Source organism: Xiphophorus hellerii, chromosome 6 (assembly GCF_003331165.1).
Source record: "Xiphophorus hellerii strain 12219 chromosome 6, Xiphophorus_hellerii-4.1, whole genome shotgun sequence".
Taxonomy (NCBI): Eukaryota; Metazoa; Chordata; class Actinopteri; order Cyprinodontiformes; family Poeciliidae; genus Xiphophorus; species Xiphophorus hellerii.
Genome location: NC_045677.1, coordinates 20,368,238 through 20,395,449, shown reverse-complemented (window position 1 = coordinate 20,395,449; position 27,212 = coordinate 20,368,238). Strand labels below are relative to the sequence as shown.

Sequence of the window (27,212 nt, the reverse complement as noted above, 5' to 3'; positions counted from 1 at the left end):
ACGAGCCCCAGAGCTCTCAAACATCTGGGTCTGGTTAAGGCTGAGCCAAAAGAAAGGACACATGAAAACATTTGATACATCATTTCTTCATAGTAAGCATGACAAGAATGAAGGGGTTAAGTCTTAAGTTTGCCTTATTGGAGCTATTTTCAGTGTTTTTATAAAAACCACATTCACAGCTCTACTCACTTCCCTCTTACAATGATAATAAAAAGCAGTGGGGTAGGCTTACAAAGGAATGTTAAGGTGATTAAAAAACATTGACACATATTGTGTCCTATGATGTGAAAGCTGAGATTGTTTAAAAAAGTGAAAAAATGTATATCTATATATGTTAAATATGATTGAATCAAATTCAAATTGATTTATCTTGTTAGTAAAAAATAATATCTTAGTATTATTCAATGATTTAATCCTAATTTGATAAGGATGGTGATTAGCATTAACATTATTTAATCTGCCAATTAAAATTTACAAAAAAAATAATTTATATAATTTAGGTTCAAAATTCTAATTTCCACTGAAGCTTTGTGGGGAGAAGAACAAAAGCAGAAGCAAGTTCTATATTTTAATGTCTGAATGTTGGAATGCAATAACTCCTGGCCACCATATGAGACTGTAGTATTTAAAAGCACAGGGACATTCTAACTGATCAAAAAGTAGGCTCTTAAAACTGAGATTTAAAATCCAGTAAAACAGTGAACATGGAGTGGATTAGGTGGCATTTTCTCATCACATCTGTGTGTGGTTACATTCAGACAGGCTATGACAAATGGGCCATGTGCTGTAATCCTCAGGGGCAGATTTTTGAGAACATACACGAGCTTCTTCAACTAAGCTGCACCACTGTTTGGAAAATTTTATGATGTTGGGTTGAATATCAAGTGACTCTCTTTTTTCAGTCAGTAGCTACTCCTAAATCGCATTCTTTCCTCCCTTTTGTCGTGAAGTGCAAGATGAGATATTACAGTTTGGGTCACATCTGCTGGTTAATACCAGCTCAGTGATGCAATTTAGCTTGTCATTTTAACTCGTTGAAATAAAGTGAAATTATGGCAGACAGATTTCCTTCATTTTGCTCAGAATTCATATTTACCACAAAAGTAAAATACATTTTCTCACAACCCTGAATTATGCAATATATGGTTTCACATTTTGACACATTGCAACCACAAATATCAATTTATTTGACTTAGATTGAACATGTAGACTGTCACAGAGGACAATCTACAAGTGATATTTACAAGCGGCATATCACTTTCCTTCTAAAACAGAAAGTGATATTTAGTAAATTGTAGTTTGTTCATGTGCCGCCTCTCCATTACCAATGCTATGCCCAATAAGTGGCAATATGAAGAAAATGACACAATTTTACAAATTCAGCTTAAATGTACATCAATTAAGCCACTCCTGCTGTCTTGATATCTTACCCACAACTTTCTTCAAGAACGTTCTGCCTCTAAAAGATGATTCAAGTAGTAAAGTCATTCCTCTTATCAGGTGTTTTTCCCTAGGCACTAAAAGCAGCAGCTATCAAGCCAGTGCTAAAAAATAACAATCTGGACAAATCACTACTGCAAAATTACTGCTGATGAACCTCTCATTCATCAGCAAAATGACTGGAAAAGCTGTTTCAACTGTTAATTAGCTTAATACAGTATTAACCAACCACTTAAATGTCTTTTAATCTGGTTTCTGTGCTCGATACAGAACTGAGACTGTTCTCGTCAAAGTGTTCAATGACATTTACATATATGTAGACTGTGGAAAAACCACAGTGCTGGTACTGCTGAACCTCAGCGAAGCAATTCGACACTGTTGACCATGAAATATTACTGAAAAGACTGGAGAGCTGGGCTGGACTCTTTGGTCTACCTTGACTGGTTCAAGAATAGGCAGTTCTTTGTGTCATTGGGTAACTTTTCATCTGAGTTGACAAAGATTGAATGAGAGGTGACCCAAGGTTTCACCTTGGTGGCCTTCTAGTTTAATATCAACATCCTTCTGCTAGCTAAGATTATTATAAGTAACAAGATGAATTATGCAGATGATACACAATTGTACACATTTACATTAGTCATTTTCTTCCCCTTTTTTCCATTTCTGTCTATTTCATAAAATCCCAATAAGATATATGTGTAACTTTATGGATTAAAAATACTTCTGAAGGGCTTTGTTTTGTAATCATGATAATGATTAAGATAGTCCTGTCTCTGAACCATATTTACTGCTTTTTTTACTGACCACAACCTGAACATTAATATATTGTAATCTATAACAATATAGACAACTTTCAGAGAGTAAACTTTACAGTCCAAACAGATTGCCTAAAATATAGTTGCATCCAAAACACAATACGAGAAAACATTTCTTTTATCACTAATTTTCATTCACTAATTAATTAATTAGTTAACTAATTAATTAGTCAATTAATTAGTGCATGGCGAATTGGTTAATTAACTAACCAATTAGTTAGTAGTTAATTAGTCACTCCTGCAAATTAGTTAATTAATTAGCCAATTAATTGGTTGTCCTCTTCAGAACCAACACACTTCTCTTTAAAATGCAAACAATTTGCAATAAAAAACCTTCTCTTTAGAAATGACATTTTTACAAGCGTGCATGTAGGAAAACATGGAAGCCATAACTCAACTTTATTGGACTTGGAACATGGGTAGGAATAGTGAGAAGGTTTTGTTTTCTTTTCTAACAAAGGTATGTTGGAATGAGTTTATTTTATTAAATCCTCAGTGAAGCAAAGCAAACTGACCATTCATATTCATACTTTGAGTGTCATTCAAAATCTGTTAAAATGTATTACATGTGTTCCACAGATACACACGTTTATGTATTTGCATATATTGCTGTATATGTAGCTTAGTTAAAGTTTTTATCAATAAATGATTAGATAAGTGGGTTTGTGTAATGGCAACGTCAGGAAAATTAAAAACTGTGGCTCACTACACACAAAACTATGTGGACTTCTTTCTGTTATACAGAAAGTCTTGATGTGAAATCCTAAGAGTTCAAACCAAACAGGACCTCTTAGGCAAGACACTGAAAAAAAATCAAACTGAGTGCTTTCATTTCTTTGGACTCTTTTTATTATAAAATACTAAACTTAAAAGCTTTGAGTCAGGAAATTTAGTTGGCAGATCATTTTCTGTTGCCTTATGTAAGCAGATCACTTTTAAAAGTCCTTTATGGATTCTTAGTCAGCAGATTAGTCATGATTTGATCAAGATACAGCAATTAATGATAGTGACAAAGTGTTTAGACTTTTGACATTTACAGAGTCAAAACAGATGTTTGATTTAGCTGACAACATTCTTTTGAATAGAGGTTTGGAAATAATCAAGCTTTAACTTTTGCAAGTAGCCGAATTATAACCTTAGGATCGGCTAAAGTGGGAGAAAATGTGCTGTCAAGAATATTAAAATAATGACAATCATCTTTGAGAAGGAAAATCTGAGCTCTGTGGCTTCTGAGGAACTCAGAGTAATAGGAAACCCCAGGCAGAAATGGAAAGAAAAAAGTGTGAAAAAAAGGAGTGAGTGCAACTATTCACTGATGTCTGTTATATGAACTCATTGAACTGTTTACTGTTTAATGAGTTGCATTGAAAGAACAAATTACAACAACCAACATCAAACAACAAACCGTAACCACTAACATTAAAGCATCACTGTGATTCATCTACGGAAAAACTGAGATTCCACATTTTACATCCAAAAGATTTCAGCACTAATTAGGAATGAGTAAATTACTCATTCAAAGCACACAGCTACAGAGCAGGCTAACTTTGTGGGTTCCACTATATTGTTTTTATTGGATGGAGGTAATGTGGAGGACGGTGGGAGGAAACTGGAGTACCCGGAGAAGCATGTAAACATGTAAACTCTATGCAGAAAGATCCTAGGTAGAGAATCGAACCCAAAACCGTTTTGCTGCAAACCAACAATTCTACCAGCTGTGCAACTGTGCATAAATTAAATTCAACCAAACTCTATTAATTCAAGAATACAAAGAAGAGTGCCTTTCAAAAACAAAAATTAAAAAGTGTGTTATGAGTTACGACTAGAAAAAAAGTGGTTGAGAAGAACACATTGGTTAATAAGAAGTGTAAAAAAATCATAGCAGTACCAAAAGAATGATATAATAATGCAATATAATGCATTTTGTGATATAAAAAAAACCTCGGATAATTAAATAAAAGATAAATATGAATTGATTGTTCCTCAGGATCCAAAGATAAAAATTGTAAAAAAAAATCTTATCCTTTCATATCAAAGCAATATTACTGTTGCTATTTAAACTTCTTTATACACAGTGTAAAGATTTAAGGATCTAATTATTCTCATAACAACATTACATCCAAGAAAAGCGAACTGAACTGTGTAAAAGGTAATTAAGAGCTATAACTTTGTGCTCCAGATGTTCATTGTTTGAAATATTTCATCAAGTTGCTAGAAAACTTTGCCAATTGCAGTGAACAGTCTTAATCTGTCTCTGGCGTCTGTTCAACTCACTGACTGTTAAGCAGCACGCACATACAGATCCAGTAAAGAAGAAACTTCAGTAAAGGTTGTACTTCTGACTTAAACCCAATGTGTTGCTTTGTTCTACACAAGATATTATTTCTTTTCTAGGAATGTAATTCCTTTGTTACCAGAATGCAACAGTTTGCATAAAAATGAGCATTGCATAACTGTGAATAATAATAATAATAATAAAGTTATTAAATTGCAACCATGTGGGGGACAAAAACAAGAGCAAACAAATGAAAAAAAACATTACAGTTTATATAATGAATCCCAGCGTGAATTCTCACAGATATCTATCTGTGTCCCTGGAAGAAATTTTAAATATCAGAGCCTCACTAATTTTACCCTCCCAACCACAACATGAGCATAAATAACCGAGACATGTTTTGTTACTTTGATTCAGAAGACTTCATTATACTCTCATGTAAGTCCAAAACCGCTGTGTCTGTGAGCAGAAGTTGAAGAACACTGGAGTTAAATCTTAGCATCCATCTGTGCAGATGGGATTTTTTGTGGTTGTGGCTGCTGGCTGTGCAGCCCACCATGGAAGCAATTCCAAAACTGAATCAGCAACAACCTTAGCTCAGCCTGATGTACAGCACCCCGTCCTTTCTGCAACCCTCCTGTTTATAAGCTTTATCGGCCAGCCGAGCCAGTAAAACCACAAAGCGTGGACCAAACCAGCCGTCCAGCCAAGAATGGCTTTACTTTGTGGGAAAAGACACTGAGCACAGGGAAGATGGTATCTGAGTTCCTGTTTTACTGTGGTCCATATCACAACCAGAGAAGAAATTATGCAATGCACTAGTAAAATAAGTCTTTAGAAATTGATAACACATGCAAACTCTCTAAGGTACAAAATACTGAAGGAACAAGTTACTAGGTCATTACCCTGCCTTGAGACATCTGGTTGTTTGTCATTCATAAATCTTTAATATTGTGCTGACATATGGGGCTGACATCCAAATAGGAAGGCAACAAAACACACTTGATCTCAGAGTTGTACCACTTCAGAAGCAGACAGAGAAACAGGCACAAACCAGAGAATTAAGATTAACACCAAATCGGGAGGCGTCTGGAGAGTGAAGAATTTTTATGTAAACTTCAGAGTTCCGATAAGATCTTGGTGGTTCCCAGCATTAAAGCTGGATAGACCATTGCAAATTGTGTCCGCATATATGCAATGTATTAAACAAATCTGTGTTAAATAAATACACATTGTATGGTAGAAACTTCTACCATACAATGTGTATTTATTTAATCTTGCAAGTAGCAATAAAAGACACATGAATCGTTTTCACTATCAGCTTGAACTGGATCATCCAACCTTTGGCCAGCTTAAATGTTCCTTAGATGTTCGTTTAATTTTTCTTTGAGACTCTTTGGTTAGCGATATATTTTCTCCAACCCTTGTTCAGCCTACAAGGCACTGGCCATTGTTACAGGGGCATTCCCATTACTTCCATGATTGCATAAAGAGTTCACTTAGATACAGACCATGTCATCAGGATTTTCACTCACCAGCAATTTTTTAAATACTTGGTATGTGGTTAGACCCCCTGCTCCTTCAGAGCTGCCCCAGACTGTTTATAATATAGATTCAACAAGGTGTAGGAAACATTTTAGTTCATATTGTCATGCAGTTCCACTACATCCAAAAGATATCATATTAGCTTCAAGTCTGATGACGTTGTAATGCAGTGAACCAATGGTCAGAAACTAGCTTGAGATGATGGAGGTGAATTGTAACTTGGTTACTACCAGTCAACTAAGAAAAGAAACTCTCATTTTTATTGGCAGCAGCTTCTAGAAGTGCTTCTAAAACAGGAGAAACCCTGATTAAATGAATAGAAGGCACAATTATGGGAAATTGTTATGTTTCAGAAACTGAATTCATCTCCTGAGCTGTAAGCTTGACCTTGATCTTCAAATCTGATTGCAACACATAGAGGTGAAGTTAAACCTGGAACACTCTGTAGGACTGAACATTGTGTAGTCGACCCCACAAAAATTACATTTTCCATCACTGTTCTTGTGTGAGAATGTGTGTACGTTATCAGAAAAGATCATGCTTTCATTTATCTTTTTAAACATTTGAGAACCTTGCAAATGGAAAAACTCCTCGCTATTAAACACGATAAAGCCAATCCAGTATGTTGGTAGAGGGCCAATGTAAGCACAACCACAGGAACAAAAGCGCTACAGTCAGCTCTAGGAGCTGGACGGTGAGCAGCACTATAACTCATGCCAAAACAAAACAAACTGAAAAAACTTTCTTTTGAACTTTCTTTGTATTATAAATAGAGGATGCAGTGAGGTTTGAGCTGGACTATTTGGGACCAGCAGGCCTCCCTTGGGCTACACAGTATTGCAGAGATAAATGTACAATTTCTTCACTGATAATTAACTGAGACACTTCTGATATTGAGTCTGTTATTTCTGTGACGGAGCCAGACCTGGCTTTGGACAAAGATCTTGACAAACATCTATTATGTGAGAGAAGACACCCTATCAGATGACAGCGGGTTAAAGGCGTTCTGTTGAAATTGGCCCAGATCTCCCATGGGGGCCAACAGGGGAGTGGTGAAACAGAAAATTTGATGAGGTCGGTTAAGCTGATTCCAGTCAAAAGCTACAGCAGCAACATATAAAAACCACTCACACACAGAAGCTCCTCTGCAAATGCATTTTTTAAATCATTTAATAGTTTGAGAAAAACTAACTCTAGTTTATTGCATGAAGGAGATTCTAAAAGAGAATTAAAAATTCAACCATTTGATAAAATTTTTGTTTCACTTTTATCAAAAGTAAATCATCCATCAGTGCCTCCCATGGCTTTAGCAAATCCTGTCTAATACAATGTGCCAAAGAAGAGTTTGTCAAGTTATTACTAACGTCTGCATGTCAGACGCACAAAATAAATAATAGAATCAGGAGTTAATCCGGACATAATTGCGCTAAGGGTTCTGGATAGTTGACCTGAGCCCCATCTAAGTCTGTCCTCAATTTGAGCAGAAATGCTTGTTGCATACTTTGGATTTTCTCACAGCAGGATGCAGATATTCTGCCCCTGTCTGGCATACATTATGCCTCTCTTCTATTGGTCGATTAAGTACTAACCAAAGATTATGTGACTGATAACAGCCTGAAACAATTTGAACAAATCATCCAAGCAAATATTATACCTGTGCTGTTTTATCTGTGTACATCAGATAAAACAGAACAGATACACACACGAAAAGAAAGCATTGTTTCTGCTTTCCTCTTGTGAAGTTAACCTTTTTTACGTTCTCTACAATGCTCTGATGCTTGTGCTTTTTTCCTCCTTCGACTCCCCCCCTCTCTGACTGCTTTTTATTAAAAACACAAGAGTAATCTTTCATTAGGATACCAGCACACACACTGCATGCATGCCCTGGAGTGGGGTTGTAAGTAGAAGGCAGGCATTTTGAAGACATTCTTTTCTCATAATAAAGTCCCCGTAAATTAAAGCCACTTGCTGTTTTGCTCCCAAAAATAAGTCAGGCAAGGAATGTGACTCCTCTGCTCAAAATAAGTGTTGACAAATGTTTCCCCACTGAAAAAAAATACAAAATGAAAAAATCTAAAATCAAAAACAACCCTGACAATATAAAAAAGTAAGTTGAAAAATGTTTTAAAGAAAAAAAAAAGTTTCCATCCCTCTTGCCTCTTCTCTTGCTCACAAACCTGGATCCTGACTCCTGTACACGCCACCTCTCCTGCTTTCGGCGTTTACAAGTTTGCATTGAATAAACTTCCAGTACGGACACAGGAAGCAAATCAGCAGCGTCTCAGGTTTGGATTCACAGCGGAAAAATAAACCCTCTGTGGAAAGCAGATGCCAGAATGAGTTATGTACTTCATTCCCCTCCTTGCTAAAAACATATGAATGGCAGAGCAGCCAGAGTTTCTGTCAGTGCACAAGTATGTGCAGTAGACGAGGAGTTTACATGTTTGGAAAAGGCATTTGCTTTTTTTCCCCCATAGATGAAAAGATTTAGTTCAGAGCAATAAACTGCGAGCAGGAGCCATGAGGTTTTTTAATCAAAGGGCAAAACAAAAGCTCAGTTACTAAACTTTTTTTACATTTTGTCACATTTTTACTATCACAACAAACATCAGTGCATTTTACTGGGATCATATAATTAACCAACAGTAAGTAGTGCATAAGTGGAAAAGGGTGGTTTGCGTTTGTACTCAAGTTTTTCTACACTTTTTACTCTCATCTGCATCATAGTTTTTAGACCAAGATCTCAAGATTAGAAAATTTCACGGAACACTGTTCATAATCTGTAAAAGAAAAGGGACCTCAAACCTAACAAGACATAAACGTCCACCAAAACTGACAAGCTGGGCAAGGAGAGCATAAGTCAGAGAAGCAGCTAAAAGCACAACTGTAAAAATAAGGGAGATGCAAGAATCTGCCGTTCAGGGAAATAAATCTGTTGACAGTATAGCTATTTGTCACACACCATACAAATCTGGCCTCCAGCTAATAATGGCATGAGGAAAGCCGCTGCTCAAAGAAATGTAAATTTAAAGTCTACAAGTCATGTAGAAGACAGCAACCATGTGAAAGAAAGGCTCTAAAATGCAACAGTTTTAGCCTACACACAAAGAACTATGAGCAAAAAACTAACATTGTTCTTCACCATGATCACGCCATTCCCAGAGTGAAACATAGTGGTGGCAGCATCATGTCGGGATGCTTTTCTTCAGCCTTGTCAGAACCGATGGGAGAATAGATGAATATAATAATGTACAATCTTGAAACATAACCTATTAACTCAGACTGGAAATGAGATCCACCTTCAAGTAGAACAGCAACTGCTATGACAGAATGGTTTAGCTTGATGGGTAATCATGTGTTAGAATAACTCAGTCAAAGTTCAAACCTAAATCTTATCGGAGAATCTGTGGCGAGACTTGAAAACCCACGTTCACTGAGACTCTCCATTAACTCTCACTGAGCTTGAGCTATTTTGCATAGGACTGGTAAAAAAAAATCAGTCACTAGATGTGGAAAGTTGATAGAGACATATCCCAAAAGATTTGCAGCTGTAATTGCAGGGAAAGGTGGTTCTACAAAGTACTTAAAATCTCAGTACAATACTTTGAAGTTTGTGGCTGAAAAGAGTTAAATGGGTGTAAATACTTTAGCAGAGTGATGTATTTCTCCATAGTATTTATGCTCAGTCAAAGTAATTACCACATAATGAAGGCTCTGTGAATGTTTTGTAGGAGTTTATTTATTATCAGATACTTAGAAGATGGATTTTATGTGGCTGTGATCCTTTAACCCGGGAGCTGATTGTGTACAGCTGTTTGGTAACCAAACGTCAACCCTATACATGAAACATACATATGCTCAAAATAAATAACAAATGCATTAATCCCATTTTGGTGACTGTGAAGTTGTCCATAGCCAGACAAATATTTAGTTTGGAACCAAGAAAATCCAAACTGTCCACTTATTAAAAGCATCAATACATGCAGATGTCAAGCAGGCAAGAAGACTGTATAAACTAAATGTGGTGACATAAGGTCTGTGGATTCCTGCTGCATTCGCACCTCTTGGCATATGTGTGCCTAATGCTTGAGCAACATATAAATGAGCACTAAAACACCTCTTAAACCAAACAACCTCAAGTGCAGTAACTTGATCTTTGCAAAAGGCCCCAGGGTCAACCAATACATCATCCAAAAGTTGAAGCAGAACAAGCCAAAGGAGGTAATTACACAAAAGAAGATGTGCAGGAATTTTGGATCAACTTTGCTGATTAGTCAAGTTGCATTGGCTAATTGGACAAAAGACATTGCCTTGCTTGAAAGATCAAAACTCCCACTGCATTGAGCCCTCAACAATGTACAGCATACTTGGTAAGGATGAGAAAAAAATAAATTCATCTTTTATTAAAATAGGTTTAATTTTACACTTATAATTATAAGTACACTTATACTTATACTTATACACTTATATTAATTAAAAGAAAACAAACAAAAACTGAGAAATATTTTTCAACCTAATCATTGGTGCACACACCTTGCATTGCTAGTAAAATATATGAAACTAAAACATGTCATTCAATTCAGAGCAAGTCACTGGTGTGAATGAACTAAAACACTCAAGCGGAGAAAAAGTGAGTAGAAAAGTTGATTCACAAAATAATAGTTTTGTACTGAGTGAAATGAAAGCACTCTGATATTGTGAAAACAGTGCAAAGTCAGCAGCTGGTCAGGAACACCCAGAAGTCTGTGGTTTCCATTTTTACTGTACACAGTAGTTGTATAAAAAGAAAAAGAAACAATGTAGGAAAAGGCCAAAAATGAGCTTGTTTCTGGGAAATTCTGGTTTCTGTTTGACCTCAAAGATTAGTGTAGGTGGGATCTACTCCAAACAAAACACAACAGCCCCTAAATTGCAATAACTTGTATTAACATTGTGTCATTGGGAGTTAAACTAATTGGAAGAGTGGTCAAAGCTAGAAACGAAGGAGGCAGCCAATGCTTACCAAACCGTTTATAGCCGAAGGACTGCACCTCCTCTTCATCAGTAAATTCGTCTGCAGAGAAAAAAATAAATTAAGGAAATAAAAATTTATTTAATTTAAAAACATGAAACAAAACAATAAATGTTTTAGCCTTCAGAGGTGCCGGTCGTTTAACATGGTTGGTTATGTATTTTTATTCACATTTCTGTAAACAAGCTACATTAAAAAAAAACTAAATGAATACTATGTGTTGATAAAGGTTATTTTATGCAACTTAGATCAAAATGACCTAGACAGATCATAGAAAGAAAAAAATGGACAGTTCATAGGATAAAAAGCCTCCATTGAGAAAATGTGGTTTCGTTTGTTTCTGGGAAATGAGCTTCTAATCACAGTTACCACATAGCAGACCCCACAATGAGCTAAAGAGTGATATGAATAATCCAAGCTGTTGTAAAAGATCCAAAGGAGGAATTTTGGCTTTCCCAACATCTCCACTAAACATTTTCCGGTTTATGTTTATGAGCGACATGATTGTGTTTGTATCACACTTGGACAATATGAGCGTCCCTGGCTGCTCAAGAGTCATTCAGGGGAAATCAATGCTTCGCTTTTTATTTCCAAATGGCTGACTTAAAAAATGTGAATCAGAGTGAAGGTTGTTTGGATTTAATTTATAAAGGCTACAGCTGTACTACTTCGCAGGAGGTTGCTCAATATTAACATTTCATCAGATGGGAATTTCATTTGTTTTACAGTCGAAACTGAGGGACCTTTCCCTGTAATCTGAACGCAGAGCATTTCAGAAGTATTTCATCGTTACACAAATGTGGATAAAACAAACTATTTAAAAGAAAAGTAAGACCACTTTTATGATATCATGCTTAATACACCGTATTAATGCATGTTGACATTGACAGCTGGCAATCCAAATAGTTTGGGTTTTGTGGTTGCAAGGAATTGCCATTGCCTGAGTGTGGTGTGCCAGGTATAAAGTTTTGTGGAGGTTGTTTTATGATGTGGGATTATTTTTTAGGGGTTGGCCTTTGGCCTTCAGTTATGGTGAAAATACGTCTTAATGCTACTGCTTACAAAGAAATTCGAGACAATTTTATGCATCCAAATTTTCAGAATGAGTTTGGAGAATTCACCAAGCAAGGTCTAGAGGAGAGATTAAAGTTAGTGTGGAGGAACTTCAACTGCCTGTCAAAACGTCTTGATTTCGATCTTAAACTAGAGTTAAAACTACAAACCAGGTTTCATCTCATCTAACCTCATACATGCACTTCTGGAAGAATGTTAAAAAATTCCAATAAACACACTTACAAACCTTGGGAAGAGCCTTCCCAGAAAAGTCGAAGTTGTTGTAGCTGCTAGGGGTAAGCCAAATCTATATCGAGATTAAGGTATCATTACAGTTTGTATGTGAATGTCTGAATGGGTGTATGTGCGTGTTTGTGGCAAGCATCTTGATATTTTTGGCAATATAATGTAGTATAGTGTATAAACTCTGCAATCAGTTTTAACCCACTGTAAGACCAACAAACACTGTTAATCTAAAGTAGGATTGTATCCAAAACATGTTTTCTTTTAGAAAATCTCCAGTACTATTCAAGTGAATTTCAATTGGCTTTCAGTTAAATAATTAAAGCTGGATTTTAAATAGTCCCCTTTAACACATTATTGGGGTTTGATGTTAAGTCAGTTACATCGTTCTTCTGCTAGCAATCTCTAACTGGTTTTCTTCCATTTTTTCCAAGTGTTGGGATCTTACACTTTGACACACTAAATTTCCCCTGTTAAGTAAAACCATCCTCCACAGCATGCCAAGCATGTTTTGAAAAGGTGGTGGTGTTTTCAGTGTTGCAGTGCTAGTTTTCCAACAAATTTTGTCTCGTCTGAATTTGCTGTCTCCTAAATGTCTCCTGGCAAACTGGGAATATGACCTCTAAATGCTTTATACAACAAATAGTGTCTCCATTTTCAGGCTGTGGATTAAGCAAAGTGCCATGAGCTACTCTAAGCTTGGTGTTTTGTTTTAGAATCTAACCCTGATTGAAAATTTTCCTCAACTTTATGCCAACTGTGTTCCTCTGTCTTCATCATGCTTGTTTGTTCTATAATATTCTCTAACATTTGTCTGAGACCTTCAAGCTGGCTTCATGCAGAAATTATGTCATTTGCAGACATAAAGGGGATGGAATCTGCTCCCCATATTTCTTTTAGATATTTATTTGCAAAAAATAACAACAACAACAATTGTGTATCATTAAATCCGTTCTTATATGTGGCTTGTAGCGTGACAAAAATGTAAAAACATTCAATGCGGTGTGAATACTTTTGCAAGGCCCTGTTGTTATTCTCACAATCTACAGTTTTCCGAGAACGACCACAAGGGGGCAGCGTTGTTGGGATGTTAATTATTTCCCACAAGTTCATAGCCTACTGACTTACCCAGAGAGGCTGGGAACTACATGCCTCAGTCTTTATTTAGCAAAGTCCAACACATCAGGGAACCACATGAGCCTCGCATCCAGGCGAGTTTATTATAAGCCTTTGTTTACATCAGCGCCAGCGTGATTCATACTACGTATTTTAGTGTTTAAAAGCAGCAGGAGAACAAGCGAGGCCACAACGAAGCTTTTAATATGCTTAAATTAAAACTGACTCATCAGTTCCTGCAGCAGCACTTGATTTATCTGAGCCAGGGTCAATTTTTAAAATAAGTGCATGAATGAGAGCTACATAATCAAGCGCCATTTGTCCAAAGTCATGTGCATAACTTCTGTTTGGGACAGCAGTTTTTTTTTAAATCTGCCTTTCTGTCTGATGTTCATCGGTGGACAGATGCAAAACAATTTCAGGCAAAAGCTTGGTAAGTGAAACCAGATGTTAGAGTAGTAACCCACGCATTCCTCTCCTCTTGTCCCAGAGCAGGAGAAAGAATGAGCGCAGGAAAATGTGACAAGAAAAAAAAAGAAGAGAGAACGAGTAACAATTGATCAGTCATCACTGACACGTGGCGTTTATAAGCCTGCGGTCGATTTAAAACAATTTTAATAGTTATCATTAAAGTGAAGCCTACCTTTCATTTTGGTTCGCTGGAGTCTGTTTATCTATTGGTTGAAGTCACTCCAGCATCGCATTGGAAGTTTGCCATAAGGCACCTTGAATCTGCAGGTATCACACTGTCCTCGTTTTATCAGCAGGAAAAACAATTTAAGAAAATGAAAAAAAAAAAAAGAAAAAATAGGAGGCAAATCCAAGTGTTTTTTTCCCCCACTGTGTAGCTCTCTCTTTCTTCTCTTTCAGTGCAGGTATTGCTTATGCTGCTGCCAAAAAAAACAAAAAACAAAAAAATTAGAAAAATGAATAAATAAAATAAAAAGAACTTTGTCGAAATGATGCAAACTTCATATGAATTTCCCTGGCTTCTGTCAGTACAGAGAGATGCTGAGACGAGCTTGACTCTCTGTCCTACTCGGATCTGAGGTGGTTCTCCTGCCGCTGCAGCAACAAGAGGAGCTTAAAAACTTAAGGAGTCCTAACGTGAGAGGAAGTGCTGCACGCACTGCTTGGAGAAACCACGAGCCCCTCACATCTGTGCGCACCGTCTGCACACAGCTGCTTTCTTTGCGTGCGCTGCTTTGTGATTTTAAACATCGAGAATAATTACATTTAATGACGACAAACAAATTCTGATGACACAGTTTGAACTTGTATAACATGGAGGTTTGGATAAGAGAGAAAATAAAAAGGTGTGAAATGGATCTAACAATTTTCTTAAAAATGCAGCACTTATAAAATATTTTTAAAAGCACAGCCTTGTTTTGAAATTTGAAATAAAAAGCAGTAATCTCCAGTTCTTATTTTGACTTTACTTTGACTTTTCTAAGCTGGATAGAGTCCACCTGCACAATGCAAGCTTAGTGTAATGTTTTGGCCACTTGGGGGCAGTAAAGATGATGATGTAACGGTGATGTTGGCCAACTATTTTCACACGCAGGACTTATTTTGGCCTGTTTCAAGTTTGGTCATGGAACTAAGAGGGAAATTAAATAAGGGACCAAACATGTAAAGGGTTCAGTCACAGAACTAAAATATCCTTTCTTGCGGTTCAGTGGTGAAATTCAGGACATAAGTACATAAATGATAGGGCCCAGGTTTGAAAACGTTCTAGAAAATCTTTATCATATTGTTCAAGATAAAATTATATGAATGACGTGTAGATATAATATAAATCTATGACTAAATTTAGAAAGTTTGATTAAAGTGATTACTTGTAATTACTTAGTTAATAACACTACATTAACCATCATATGCTTTAGAGATTGTTTCAGCGTTAACATTTCTTAGAAAATGTTTTGTAGTTTGAGTAACTGCATTGATTATGTGGATTGTTTGAACCTTATTCCAGGATTGATTTCTTTTTAGGTAGTTCACTGGAATAGACAAATAAGTTCTGAATAAAATAGAATAACTTTACAATTAAAAATAAAAAGCAGGACACATTCATTTTCATATGAAGTCAAAAACGTTGTAATATGACCTCATGAGGGGCCCTGCTTTAAGCAAAAACACATTTCTCATCTCAGTACTTTTAATGTGACCACATGAAGCTCCAAAGGATGCTGTGTCCTGTCAAACTGAAGTTTTCTGTTGACTGAGCAACACTTAACGTTTCTCATTTCAGTTTTACCTCAAAGAACATCCATTCATCAGCCCTGTTCATTGTGAAGCAGTTTATGTCCTTCATCTATTTGTCTCCCAAACTAAAACATACCAATGTGATCATGTTCAACAATTTAGTGCCTAAAACTCTTGTTTTACGTTGATCTCTCTGTGATTAATTGCTTGCCTGCAGTCTTTTACCACTTGGAACTTGTTTTACTATAAAGTCTTTTTTGTGGTCTAGGTGGACCAGGGGATAATATCTGGTAAAATATTCTTCCTATGGTGTTATATGAACCAGGTGCTGAAAATGCCAGCAAGGGCTAAAGTTCTGTCTGCTTCTGATTATGATCCTTTAGGACTCAATTTTCTGGGTCACAGGCTCTGCAGAGAGCACAATTTTTTTGGGAGGAGGAGGAATAGTTGCAGAGAAAAATCTAAGAACAACGTCCTGTGTCACACATCGGATTCAAATCTGATGAGGAGATACGTTGAAATCATTTACAGATAAACAGTTTTGGTTTGTCAATGCAAAGAGGTTTAGGCTTGAGAAATTAGTCACATCCCATTAAATTTTTTATTCTATTGTCATATGACAACCACAACTTTTATTGAGTGTTACTGGGATTCTATGTGATATCTTAACACATATTAGACTCTAAACTTGAGCTTGTAGGAAAATAACAAGTTGCTTTTGTTTTTGTTGTCACAATAAAAAATCTGAAAAGTGTGGTGAGCCACCTTGTGTCAATGTTTATGTGTCTTTTACATCAGATATTGTGATATTTCTCTATCAGCTTTAAACATATAGAGGCTGAGATTTATTCTTCTTCATCATTCTGCTTTACAAGACAGCTCAGACTCAGTCAGACTTGATGATAACTATCTGTGAACATCAGTTTTCGAGACTTGCCACAGATTTTCAATTAGATTAAAGGTCTTCTGGGCTTTGATCAGGATGTTTGTCAATCCAAACCATTTCCATGTAACTCTGGTTGTATGTTTAGGGTTGTTGTCCTCATATTACCCCACCTGATCTGTGAATCTCTGCAGTTTCTTGAGTGTTACAATGAGTCTCTTGGCTATTTCTGTTTCGCTGATGAATACTCTCCTTGCCTTGCCTGTCACTTTAAGAAGTGGACATACTGTATAATTGTAGATAGTTGGAAGTTGTACCATATTCTTTTACATCTTTCTCAGATGATAACTTAAGGATATTAAATAAATGGGGGCTGATGACTACAAATGCCTCACACACTTTTCAGATACTTATTTGTAAAACAATTGAAAAACAATGCATCATATTTCCTCCACTTCAGAATGATTTGCTATTTTGCATTGATCTATCAAACATTGAAACTTGTGGCTTTAATGTAAGAAAATGGGTAAAAGTTTGGGAAGTGGAAAAGCCTTCTCAAAGAAATGCTCTTGCAGTAGCAAACAATGGTAGTTTCTTGGTTTCCAGAACTCCTTGCAGTGAAAATCAGTTGGGATCTTAAATTAAAATCATCTTGTTGATCTAATTTCTTCCTCATTTAGAAATGTTTCCTTTACCCAAACAAATTAATCATCAAACACCACAATAACTAAAACAATAAAGATGAGCTCACTGTGATGAAACATCTTCTGAATGCGTTTGTATTGTTAGGACCAAGACCTCGACGATTCCCACTGACAGATGATTTAAGAGCTGATGCCACAGAAGCGCTGCACATGTTTAGCAATCAACCATCTTTTATTATTTTTTGGTAACTAAAACTATTTCCAGCCATTAGATGCTCATTGCAAATGACCAAAAACTAATTAGTTTTGTGAACAACAAGCAGCTCCTTTGATATGACCACTTACGCAAATCCTTCCTCTGAGCATGCCCAGCGGTGGATTAACGGGCATCAACCTCAAGCAAAGACAGTAAGAGGATAAAGTTCACGTAGGACGAGCACAAATAGACCTGAGCAGGTCAAGATAACACAAACACTTCTGTTCACACAAAACACTTTGTTTTGTATCAGAAGGAGGAAGAGCTTCAGTCTTCTGCTGGTGAGTTGTTTTAGTTCTGATGGACCAATTTCTTTTCAGTCCAAATTTTTCAGTCTGATGTAAATTTTACTTGTACTTCCTATTCCCTTAGTGAGATTTCAGTACATCCGACTCTTTTTCATGATTTGAAAGAATTAGCTAATTTACCTGCTCCTTTACAGTGAGATATCTTCCTTACTTCTAAGATTTTTAGAAGTAAGGAAGAAAATCCTTACTTTTAGAAGTAAGGATTTTTTTATCATTTGAAAATGTTACAAATATTTGGTTCCATCTAATCCATCTACATCCAGCTAATATTTTAGCCATCTGAAGTCTATAAATAAAGATTAAATTTGATGGCAGCAGGATTTAAACAAGCAGCTTTTATAACAAGTTTAAACCCTGGCCTCAAATGGGTGCATCTCCATTTGTGCTAAATCTTCATTTGGTTGCCATATTGTAAAACTCCAAACTATAACTGGGGATAAAGCAAAGCAGATAGGGGAGTTCAGATGCTGAATCAAATTTTTTTAAAATATACTGTATATATATATTCAAAATTTGCCTTGAATTTTTATTGTTTGCTTGTTTTCTGAATATTTCCGTGACTTGATGGAGCTCGGTCTCCTGAAACAGCAGACGGTCGCTGACGTAAACACTGTTTTCCTGCTGAGATGAACCCAACAATGTAATCTATTCAGGGCTCACACACTTATGTTGGTCTCTTTGCGGTATGGCTTAGACTAAAAACTACAGTCAGATGTGAAAGCCAAAAGAAGAAATATGGTTATAGAACAAATGAAATGCAGTGAAAAACAGACCTTCAGTTTGCTTAAAGTGCTACAAATAGGAAAGACATGCAGCCATTTAAATCTTCCTAAACATATTAATCTCTACTTATAACTGGAACTTTAATATATAAATGTAAGAAAGTCAGGGTATTTTTCTTTCTTGCCAGCAGAAGAATTCATTTATTACCAATTAATTCTTTAATATTTTTGCTCTTGAAAACTATAAACAGAAATGTTCATGTGTGATCAAACCAGGAGAAAAGAATTTCCAAGTGACTTTACTTTGTGAGCAAATGTGTAGCACCACCTAGTGGTAGATTTGATAAGTGCCTCTTGCGTTAAATCACAGTCAAGTTAAAACCCTATTACGGTACTTCGATCAGATTTAAAACAAGTGGCAAAAGTATTAACAAATCTAGATTTTTTCCTCATATTTTGTAATGTCAAAACCGCAAAGACCAGTCCAGGATGTCCCCCTCTCTCACCCAATGACTGCTGGAGATTGGCACCAACCTGCAACCCTGCGGCTTAGGCAAAGGATAGATAACCATAAAAGTTGCAGATGAAAGTGTTTTTTCTCTACCAACTTTGCATGTTTTATCCTCTTTCTTGTTGCAAAACCTCAAGCTCAGGCAGGTCAGATGGAGAACATCTGTGATTATCAGTTTTCAAGTCTTGGGACATATACTCAATTGGATTTTGTCTGGACTTTGACTCGACCAGTCCAACACATAAACAATGTTTTCATCCAAGCTATTCTTTATAAAATATAATATTCTGTCTAATTCGTGTTGGTGCCCTGCTGGAGGATGAACCTCCACCTTACTGTCTATTCTTTAGCAGCATAAAAAACATTTTCCTAAAGGATTGCCCTGGATTTAACTCCATCTAGGTTGTTTTATTACCCAACACTTATTTAAACTTCTCCAGAACATTTTTTCCTGACTCATCTGCTCATTGTTCTTAATAATGCTTCGTGTAATGTTTTCTAACAAACCCTTTAGACCTTTGCAAAACAGCCGGATTCATACTGAGATTAAATTACACATAAGTGGATTCCATTTACTCATAAAGGTGGCATCGCACATCAGTTAGTTGCAGTGTATTTTATTAATGGGTGTCATAGTAGAGGAGTGTTTTTATGATTTGTATTTGTAAAAAAAACCCAAACAAAAAACCACTCTGACATGCATAAAGTTGACTTTTGCTATCAGTCATCAAAAACTCCTGCAAAAAAAATAAAATAAATGAATAAAAAAAAACTTCTCTTTTCTTTGTTTCAGACTGATTTGAATCACATCACAAATCGCCACTAAGAATGAAGTTCCTTCTCAGTTTGACGACTCTCGTCGCTGCATCATGTGTCCTTAGTTTTGCAGACGCTGACCAAATGAATGTCTTCTCAGAGGACATCTTAAAACGTAAGTTGGCAAGTCAGAATCTTTTCCAATTCCTGTTTCCATTCAGACAAAGAAAGACTTAATATGTTCCAAATATTCCTTTAAAATCGGTTCACACATTTCAAATTTCTGTAAGTGTGAGAAAAGGAAATATTGCAACGTGTTCATTTTTTGCCTCAGAGCTGTCAGAGGATGGTGAGAAGCTTGTGAATGAGGAGATGAAAAGAGCGCTGTATGGCGTGAAGCAGATGAGGGAGGTGATGTGGAGGAATGAGCAGAAGCATGAGCACCTCATGAACTCTTTGAAGCACAGCAGTGACAAGAAGAAGGCGAGAGAACTTGCCTGACATAAATGAGAAAAAAAAAAAATTATTCAAACACGATGAAAATATGTTACAAGCTTTCACTTCTCCCACCAGGGGGCAGCCCAGCTAGCAAAGGATGTGAGTGAGAAGCTGGAGGAGGCAGAGGAGCAGTGCAAAGACTCCCTGCAGTCAGAGTGGGAGGAATGTAGACCCTGTCTGGAGGATGCATGTAAAACCTTCTACACCTCCACATGCCGCAGGGGCTTTGCTTCTTTCCGCAGTAAGGTATGACAACCTTCTTCTTACAATGTCAAAAAAGAATTAAGAAGTTGAGTTGAGACCTTCTATTTTGCTTTGGAATATAACTGAACAGCTAGTAATCGCTTACTTAAAAACCCTGCAGCATGACAATACAAGCTCTTTTATAATCACGAGTTTCCATTTATGACTAGCTGTCCTGCTGAGCAAAATCAGAGTACTTAGTTTACCTCACAAGTTGTTTTCCTTGGTCTTTAGAGGCCTGGAAGGTGTAACTACAGTGTCCACCAGAGAAGAAATAATATAAAAAACAAGCTAATCTTCCTTATGTTAGAGCCAGTTCAGAAACGGATCATAAAACAATGTGAAAACAGACGACCAATAATTTCCTCATTTACCCACAAAGACGAGACATTAAACAACCACAGATAGGGGCCCAACATACAGTTTCAATAAATTCAGATTTTAACTCAATTTTCTCTGCATTTGCAAAGAAAATTATGATATATTAAAGTATGAAATTTCTGTCTTTTTTGTGTAGCCACATTGCAACCACAAGCTTCAATGTATCTTATGATTTTTATTGCATGATATATGAAATTTAGTAAACAAAGAGACCTTGGATGCTTATACAATGCTCTCCTTGCTTGGTGTCTATATTTAGGTGGACAATTATTTCATGTTAGGTTTGTAGCGTGCCATATTTTTACCACTTTCAGATAACTGCCTCCTTTCCCAGTTGTTAAATAATCTCCTGGCAATCATCTCACAACCGTCAAGCTACAAGGGAGGATAGAGGTCAAATACTGGAACTGCCATAACGTTCATGTGTTGCAGGTTGAATCCTTTTTCCAAAGAGTCTCCAGACGCTTTGGTCCAAGAGAGCGCCCTCTGGAGGCAGGAGACATCTTGGTGAACCAAAGTCCTGACGAATCAGAACCAGATGTAGTTCAGATTGAGAATTCTTTCAAGCGAGTTATGAGCAAGGTGGGGACCCTGGTGAACTGCAGCATCGCTTTGGTCTCCAGGATGAGCAGCAGGCTTGACGGAGTCCTTCAGAAGGCTTTCCTGAACAACACCAATGAACTGTCAGAGGAAAGCGCTTCCGATCCATACTACCCTGGGCGCGACTCCGGCTTCCTGCAGGGCGTTGGGCTGGAGGAGGTGCTGGAGTCATTCTTTGACTTTGGAAAGAGCGTGGTGGAGGAGTTTGGAGCTGTGGTTACCCAGGTGTTTGATGATATCCATCAGACTGTGGAGGAGGAGACTAAGAAAGGTAACTCAGGTCTTTTCACGTTGCCGATGCCATACATGTGCCATTGGACCAGAGTTGTGTGGATGTAATTATATGCACATTTTTCACTTTTGTCCAGAGATAAAAAGCTTCCCTCGCTTCCTGCAGAACAGGAAGCTGTGCAAAGACCTCCGCAGGCAGACATCAGAGTGCTGGCAGCTTCAGAACAAGTGTGAGGCCTGCCAGGGAGCTTTGCTCACAGGTGAATCGCCTATTCACTCAAAATGTATTATTTTTGTCCAGCTGACACCTTTACACACCACAGCTCATGTTTTCATTTCACCACAGAGTGCACCGGTGTTCGTGAACTGCATGTGGAGCTGGATGAAATATCCCAGCTGCTGGATGTCTCCAAACAGCAATATGATGAGATCTTGTCCATTGTCCAGCATCACACTGACGAGACGGTCAAGTGGCTGACCAACATGGCAGCCGAGTTCAGCTGGGTGGCTCAGGCTGTGAGCAACAGCAGCACTCCTCAAAATGTTTTCCGCATCACAATGGTGAGTAGGCAGAGTTGACAAAAACATGCAACAGACCAGAGGAGGCAAAAGTATAATTGAATAAGCTGTGAATATGTATTGGATCATGTTTTCTCCATGTTCCATAAGTGAATTTATTTCAGCAATTCAATTTAACAGGTAAAAATCTGAAAACCATAGGGAAGATAAAACAATCAGACATCATCCGGAAGCTCATTGGTAAAGACGTTAGCTGCTCCCAGAGTGCTGCATACAAACATGACAAAAGGTTTAGTGGAAGGAGAATCTGTGGTGGACAAAGGTGCACGAATATCAAGAATAACAGACATGCTTACTCTTTAACAACTCCTACAAATCTATACCCTGCATTCTTTGCAGCTTTGATTGTACCCCTACAAGCAATTTTAATTTGTGCTGCTGAATTCATTAGATATTTTCTACAGAGCTGTAAGAGTCACTGTATCTAAAATATTTGCTATAACTGCTGCATTTCCAGTGCCATTCATCCCTTCGAAGCAGAAGCAACATGAGAAGCATCTCACTTTAGTTAAGAAAAAAGGAGTGGACTCCTCCTCAGTGGTTCAACGTCCTTCTGTAATATCAAAATAAATTTACCCTCTTATCTAGACAACATCCCGGAGTCTGGAGGAAGAGTGCAGAAGTACAGAATCCCAGCTGTTCTTTGCTCAGTGTGAAGTGTCCACACTTTAGGGCAACAAATAATCAGCTGGTGTTGGTTCACTATGTTGCAACACGTCCAAAGAAAGTGCAACCATCAGTCAGGGAATTTTACATTTTATGCTGTTTCCCACAGAGAATCTATGAAGTCTTGTCAAAAGGGAAATGAAACATCAGAGCCAACAATGCAGAGCAGCTGAAGGCCACATTTAAAGCAGCAGAAGTTTTCTCAAAAATCTCAGCAGACCCACAATCCAACTGTGTCCCTACTGTAGTAATATGTGCAAAAGTTAAACTGTAAAGCAACATTTCCTTTCAAATCTTCTGTTCTTATTAGTCTTATTTAAATTCTCTAAGATGAATTTCACTATTTTCATTAGCTATTAACCTTAATCATCAGCATTAACAGAAACAAAGACTTGAAATATCACAATATGTGATGATTCGGCTTCATAGAGCTGAAATCACAGGCTTAAGATTACCAGCTTTATCAGAATGTGTTTCTGTTCCGAATTTATTAAAGAAACATTTTTATTGATATCCTGAATTTAAAAAGGGGATGCGTCCGTGTCTGCAAGAGAAAATGCAATTATCTTTTCTTTTCTCTAGGTGGCACCAGAGAGCCACGAGGAGCAGAATATGTCTGCCACTGAGACTAAGGTGGAAGTAAACGTCCTGAACTCTCCCCCACTCACACTCAACATCCCTGGAGAGCTCGAGCTGCACGATCCAGCTTTCATCCAGTACGTGGCCCAGGAGGCTCTGGACAAGTACAAGGAGATGGTCAGGTGAGTCTCACTTAACGGCTCAGCTTTAGCAATGTGGTCCACTTCTTTGATACCATATAAACCATAAACTCTTGACATTCTTGCTCTGTTGCTTACAGTACGTTTTGTTTCCCCAACAGGATTGAAGATGCGTAACACTGCTCCGTCTTCTTTATTTTCCGCACTTCATAGTAGTAAACATCTTCGTGTTGATATCCGAAGACACTACAGCTGTAGCCAATATCTATCTGACTCTTTCAAGTTTTCTTCTTGTTAAATAGTGTAATTTCACAAAATATGTTCTATTCACAGACCAAGTGAAATGAGACACTTTCTGAATTTTTTAGTGGATGTTAAACACATGAAAGCTACATGTAACATTTAGTTTATCATTTTATTTTATTCTGTACAAAATCATATTAGTTAACATTCTCATAACTTTCATCATGTGTACCCACACTAGATCAGGTCTCACTCTTAACAATCTCTTACATGAATGATGCACAGAAAGAAAAAAAAAATCACATCTTCAATATTGTCTAATTTCTCATACTTTCAAGGATTCTGTACCTGTGAGAATTTAAACAAATTTTGACATTTGTATTATTTATTAAAGAACTAAGCCATGGTCTCTGTTATGTGCTTGTGTTATCCGAGTTTTATTAGATTAGGTTATGAGTGTGAAAGTGGAGGCAAATGTCACATACTCAAGTACAGAACCTCCTCACATATGTGTAAAAAAGCTCAAAATAAATTCATCTTTTATTTGCAGTACCATATTTTCATACTAGCTGTAGTTTAACAGTAGAATTTGAAGATTTCTATTTTTTAACCTCCGTTCCCATCCTCCTCGCTGTGTGGAAGTGGAATGATAAACCTGCATCAGTTTCTGTTATTTTAAACTTTGCTTTGACTGTAGACGTTGCTAAGAGTATACATGTGACTTACTGTAACCAATTTGTACCTTGGTTACATAAGTAACCAAGGTACAACTGGCATGTTCACGTACATTTCCCATTTTGAAGAGAGTTTATTAAAAATGTAGTTATATGCCGCAAAACAAAACAAAAAAAACAACAGGAACATATTAGCTAAAGCTAAAATGTTCCTCAACATTTTGATCAATTTAAAAAGTACATCATTCATTTACAAAAATTAATAAATAAATGTGACTTTTAAAATTAAATAAATTTGTTAGGTATATTTAGGGGAGCCACAAAATGTAAATTCCTGAATCCGCCCCACATAGGATGTCATAAATTGCCAATTAGAAATTCAATACCAACTAGAAATATATATTAATAAAAACAAATAAAAGAGCTAAACTTATTTGAAAGTTATTCTTTTTTACACATTTACCAAAAGTCTTTCCTGTATGTTGCTAATTAATTAGCTTCCTGAAACTGTTATTTAATTGTGAGCAACTCAAAGTAAAAAAAGAAAAAAAAAGTTTATTAGTGGAGTTATCCACCAAACAAGACAATTTGACAAATTAAATCAGATAATTTCTTTCCCTAATTGCACAGTTTAAAGTTCATTTATAGAAATTGTTCTTTTTAAAAAAGATAATTAAAAAAAAAAATCTATGTAAATGATCAAAATGTTGTTTTAGGATTACCAAATTAAAATGACAAAAAAAGAAAGGCAAAAAGGAAAAACTGAGTTTTCAGTTCAAGTTAAAAATCATATAAAACCGATCTCTTTTCCTGAATTGTCCATCTGATCACACCTGCTAAAATATGTTTTTAATATAAACTGTATGTGCATCAGCTTTGATCTCTCAGTACATTCTTACATCCATTCAGCAGACCTTTTTATTTAATTAGCCACATGCTTTACACTCATATCACATACTCAAGTTAACCAGTTATTGGTCGCTTAGAAAGACGTCCTTAATCCACTTACGGATTCAAACCAAACGATAGTTCATATAAAAGATCTGGATTCAGATTTAAAAAATCTGACTTAATAAAAAGAGGGAAATTGTAAGAAGGTGGGAGAAAACCATCATTTAAAAAGTTTAGAGAGGAAAAAAAAAACAAAAAAACACCTCCATCTGTCTGTATCACAGTGTTGTGGCCAGCTCACATGAATTTATTCTGATAGTTTCCCAGAGAGTAATATACCCATTTGCACACTTGGTCCCATTGTACATCAGGGACAATCATTTTCAGAGGCCAGTGTTGTCATGGCCTACTTTTTAATTGCTTTTTTAGTGTAAAACATTTTTTTGATCTCCACCAATGTACCTTAGAGTTTAACCTAAATCCCAGGACTAAAGGTTGTCCCCAGGCTGGTATAGTGGCTCCGTAGCTGTAAAGTAGTCTTCCAGGAAGGACTGGATGTATTCGAACGTCGGTCTTTCGTCTGGCTCCTTCTTCCAGCACTGCCTCATCATCTCATGCAGCGACTCTGGGCAGCCCTGGGGGCAGGGCATGCGGTAACCGCGATCTACCTGCTCCAGTACCTCTCTGTTCACCATACCTTGAGAAACAAAGAATCAAAATTTGAGTATATTGAAGAAAATACATTCTAGTAAATAAGGCTTGCACTTCTAGCGTTGCTTGGGGAATCTCGGGGTTGGGAAATTTGGGGTTTGATTAAGAGATCTGAATGGTATCAAAGTTGGTTAGTCCAATCACTACTGTACCCCCAACCCCAGAATTGGTCATTTGGCCAATTTGATGGTTCTGGGTAGCTGTCTGCCCCAAAACTCAAGCTTAACCATTCATCAGTTTATACACACTTGAGGGATGTTTCAGACCCACTTTAAGAACCAAACATTTTAAGTAATTTTCTACATTCTACTCAGAGTCCAGTTGTTCATGTCCTAGAACAACCAGACATAAATTCAATTCAATTTGGCAAGATTGAAAAAGAAAAATAATAAAATCGCTGGATGTACACTGCTCATGTTAATCAAGAATAGGCAAGATTTCAATATTGAGACCAGTAGAGACATGCCCAAAAAGGTATGATCGCATTGAAAGAAAGTCATTTTCTTTCCCCTTCAAAGGTTATGGACTACTTTGTGTTGGTCTGTCAAATAAAATCTCAATAAAATACTTGGAAGTTTTGTTGGCATGTAAAAACATAAAAAACCTTTTTGGTATGCTTTTATAAAACACTGTATAAGAAGACTGACCACCAGTAAAGATGGTAAAGATCTCAGACAGAGAAAAAACAAAAAAATGTAGAGCAGAAGCAGGAAAAAAGATTAGTTGTGGGGAGGGAAAAATTTGGCCAACACATGTTTTTCAAATCCGCATTACCACTATCCTCAAATAGTCAGAGAAAACATGGAAAATTTTATAATGTCAAGAAGACTTATTTGATTAGATGATAAACACAGCATGTTGTACTTCTGTCAACTGCCTAGAGAAATTGCCACAGAAGCCACTGTTTTAAGAAGGAGAGTTTCAGAAAACCTGAAGGAAGCTGGGCTGTTATTTCCTGAGAGACCTGCAGTAAACTTTTAAAGCAGCAGCTCT

General features: G+C 36.8%; 3 protein-coding genes across 5 annotated transcripts in view; 1 reads left to right on the top strand and 2 right to left on the bottom strand.

Annotated features, from left to right (window-relative positions):
• The window catches only part of LOC116721529 (collectin-12-like), a 43,628-nt gene extending 28,986 nt beyond the window's left edge, over positions 1 to 14,642 (bottom strand). The window contains 2 exon segments of the mRNA XM_032565314.1: positions 11,078 to 11,128; positions 14,142 to 14,642. Coding sequence (XP_032421205.1) covers positions 11,078 to 11,128; positions 14,142 to 14,148 — 58 coding nt within the window. The 5' untranslated portion in view covers positions 14,149 to 14,642.
• Positions 14,643 to 17,616: 2,974 nt separating this feature from the next.
• clul1 (clusterin-like 1 (retinal)) lies at positions 17,617 to 24,277 on the top strand. Of its 2 annotated transcripts, XM_032565763.1 has the most exons (9): positions 17,621 to 17,767; positions 19,821 to 19,958; positions 20,118 to 20,266; positions 20,357 to 20,527; positions 21,338 to 21,776; positions 21,874 to 21,996; positions 22,083 to 22,297; positions 23,564 to 23,742; positions 23,862 to 24,277. In XM_032565763.1, exons 2-9 carry the CDS (start codon positions 19,856 to 19,858, stop codon positions 23,875 to 23,877), a joined length of 1,395 nt encoding a protein of 464 aa, XP_032421654.1. In that variant the 5' UTR covers positions 17,621 to 17,767; positions 19,821 to 19,855; the 3' UTR covers positions 23,878 to 24,277. The 2 variants fall into 2 exon arrangements, with proteins under 2 accessions (XP_032421655.1, XP_032421654.1); XM_032565764.1 differs by lacking the exon at positions 23,862 to 24,277 and having other exon boundaries at positions 17,617 to 17,767; positions 23,564 to 23,746.
• The window catches only part of yes1 (YES proto-oncogene 1, Src family tyrosine kinase), a 26,594-nt gene continuing 23,483 nt past the window's right edge, over positions 24,102 to 27,212 (bottom strand). For both annotated transcript variants that reach the window (XM_032565760.1, XM_032565761.1), the window contains exon 12: positions 24,102 to 26,205. In XM_032565760.1, the coding sequence (XP_032421651.1) occupies positions 25,997 to 26,205 (209 nt within the window). In that variant the 3' untranslated portion in view covers positions 24,102 to 25,996. The remainder of the gene's footprint in view (positions 26,206 to 27,212) is intronic.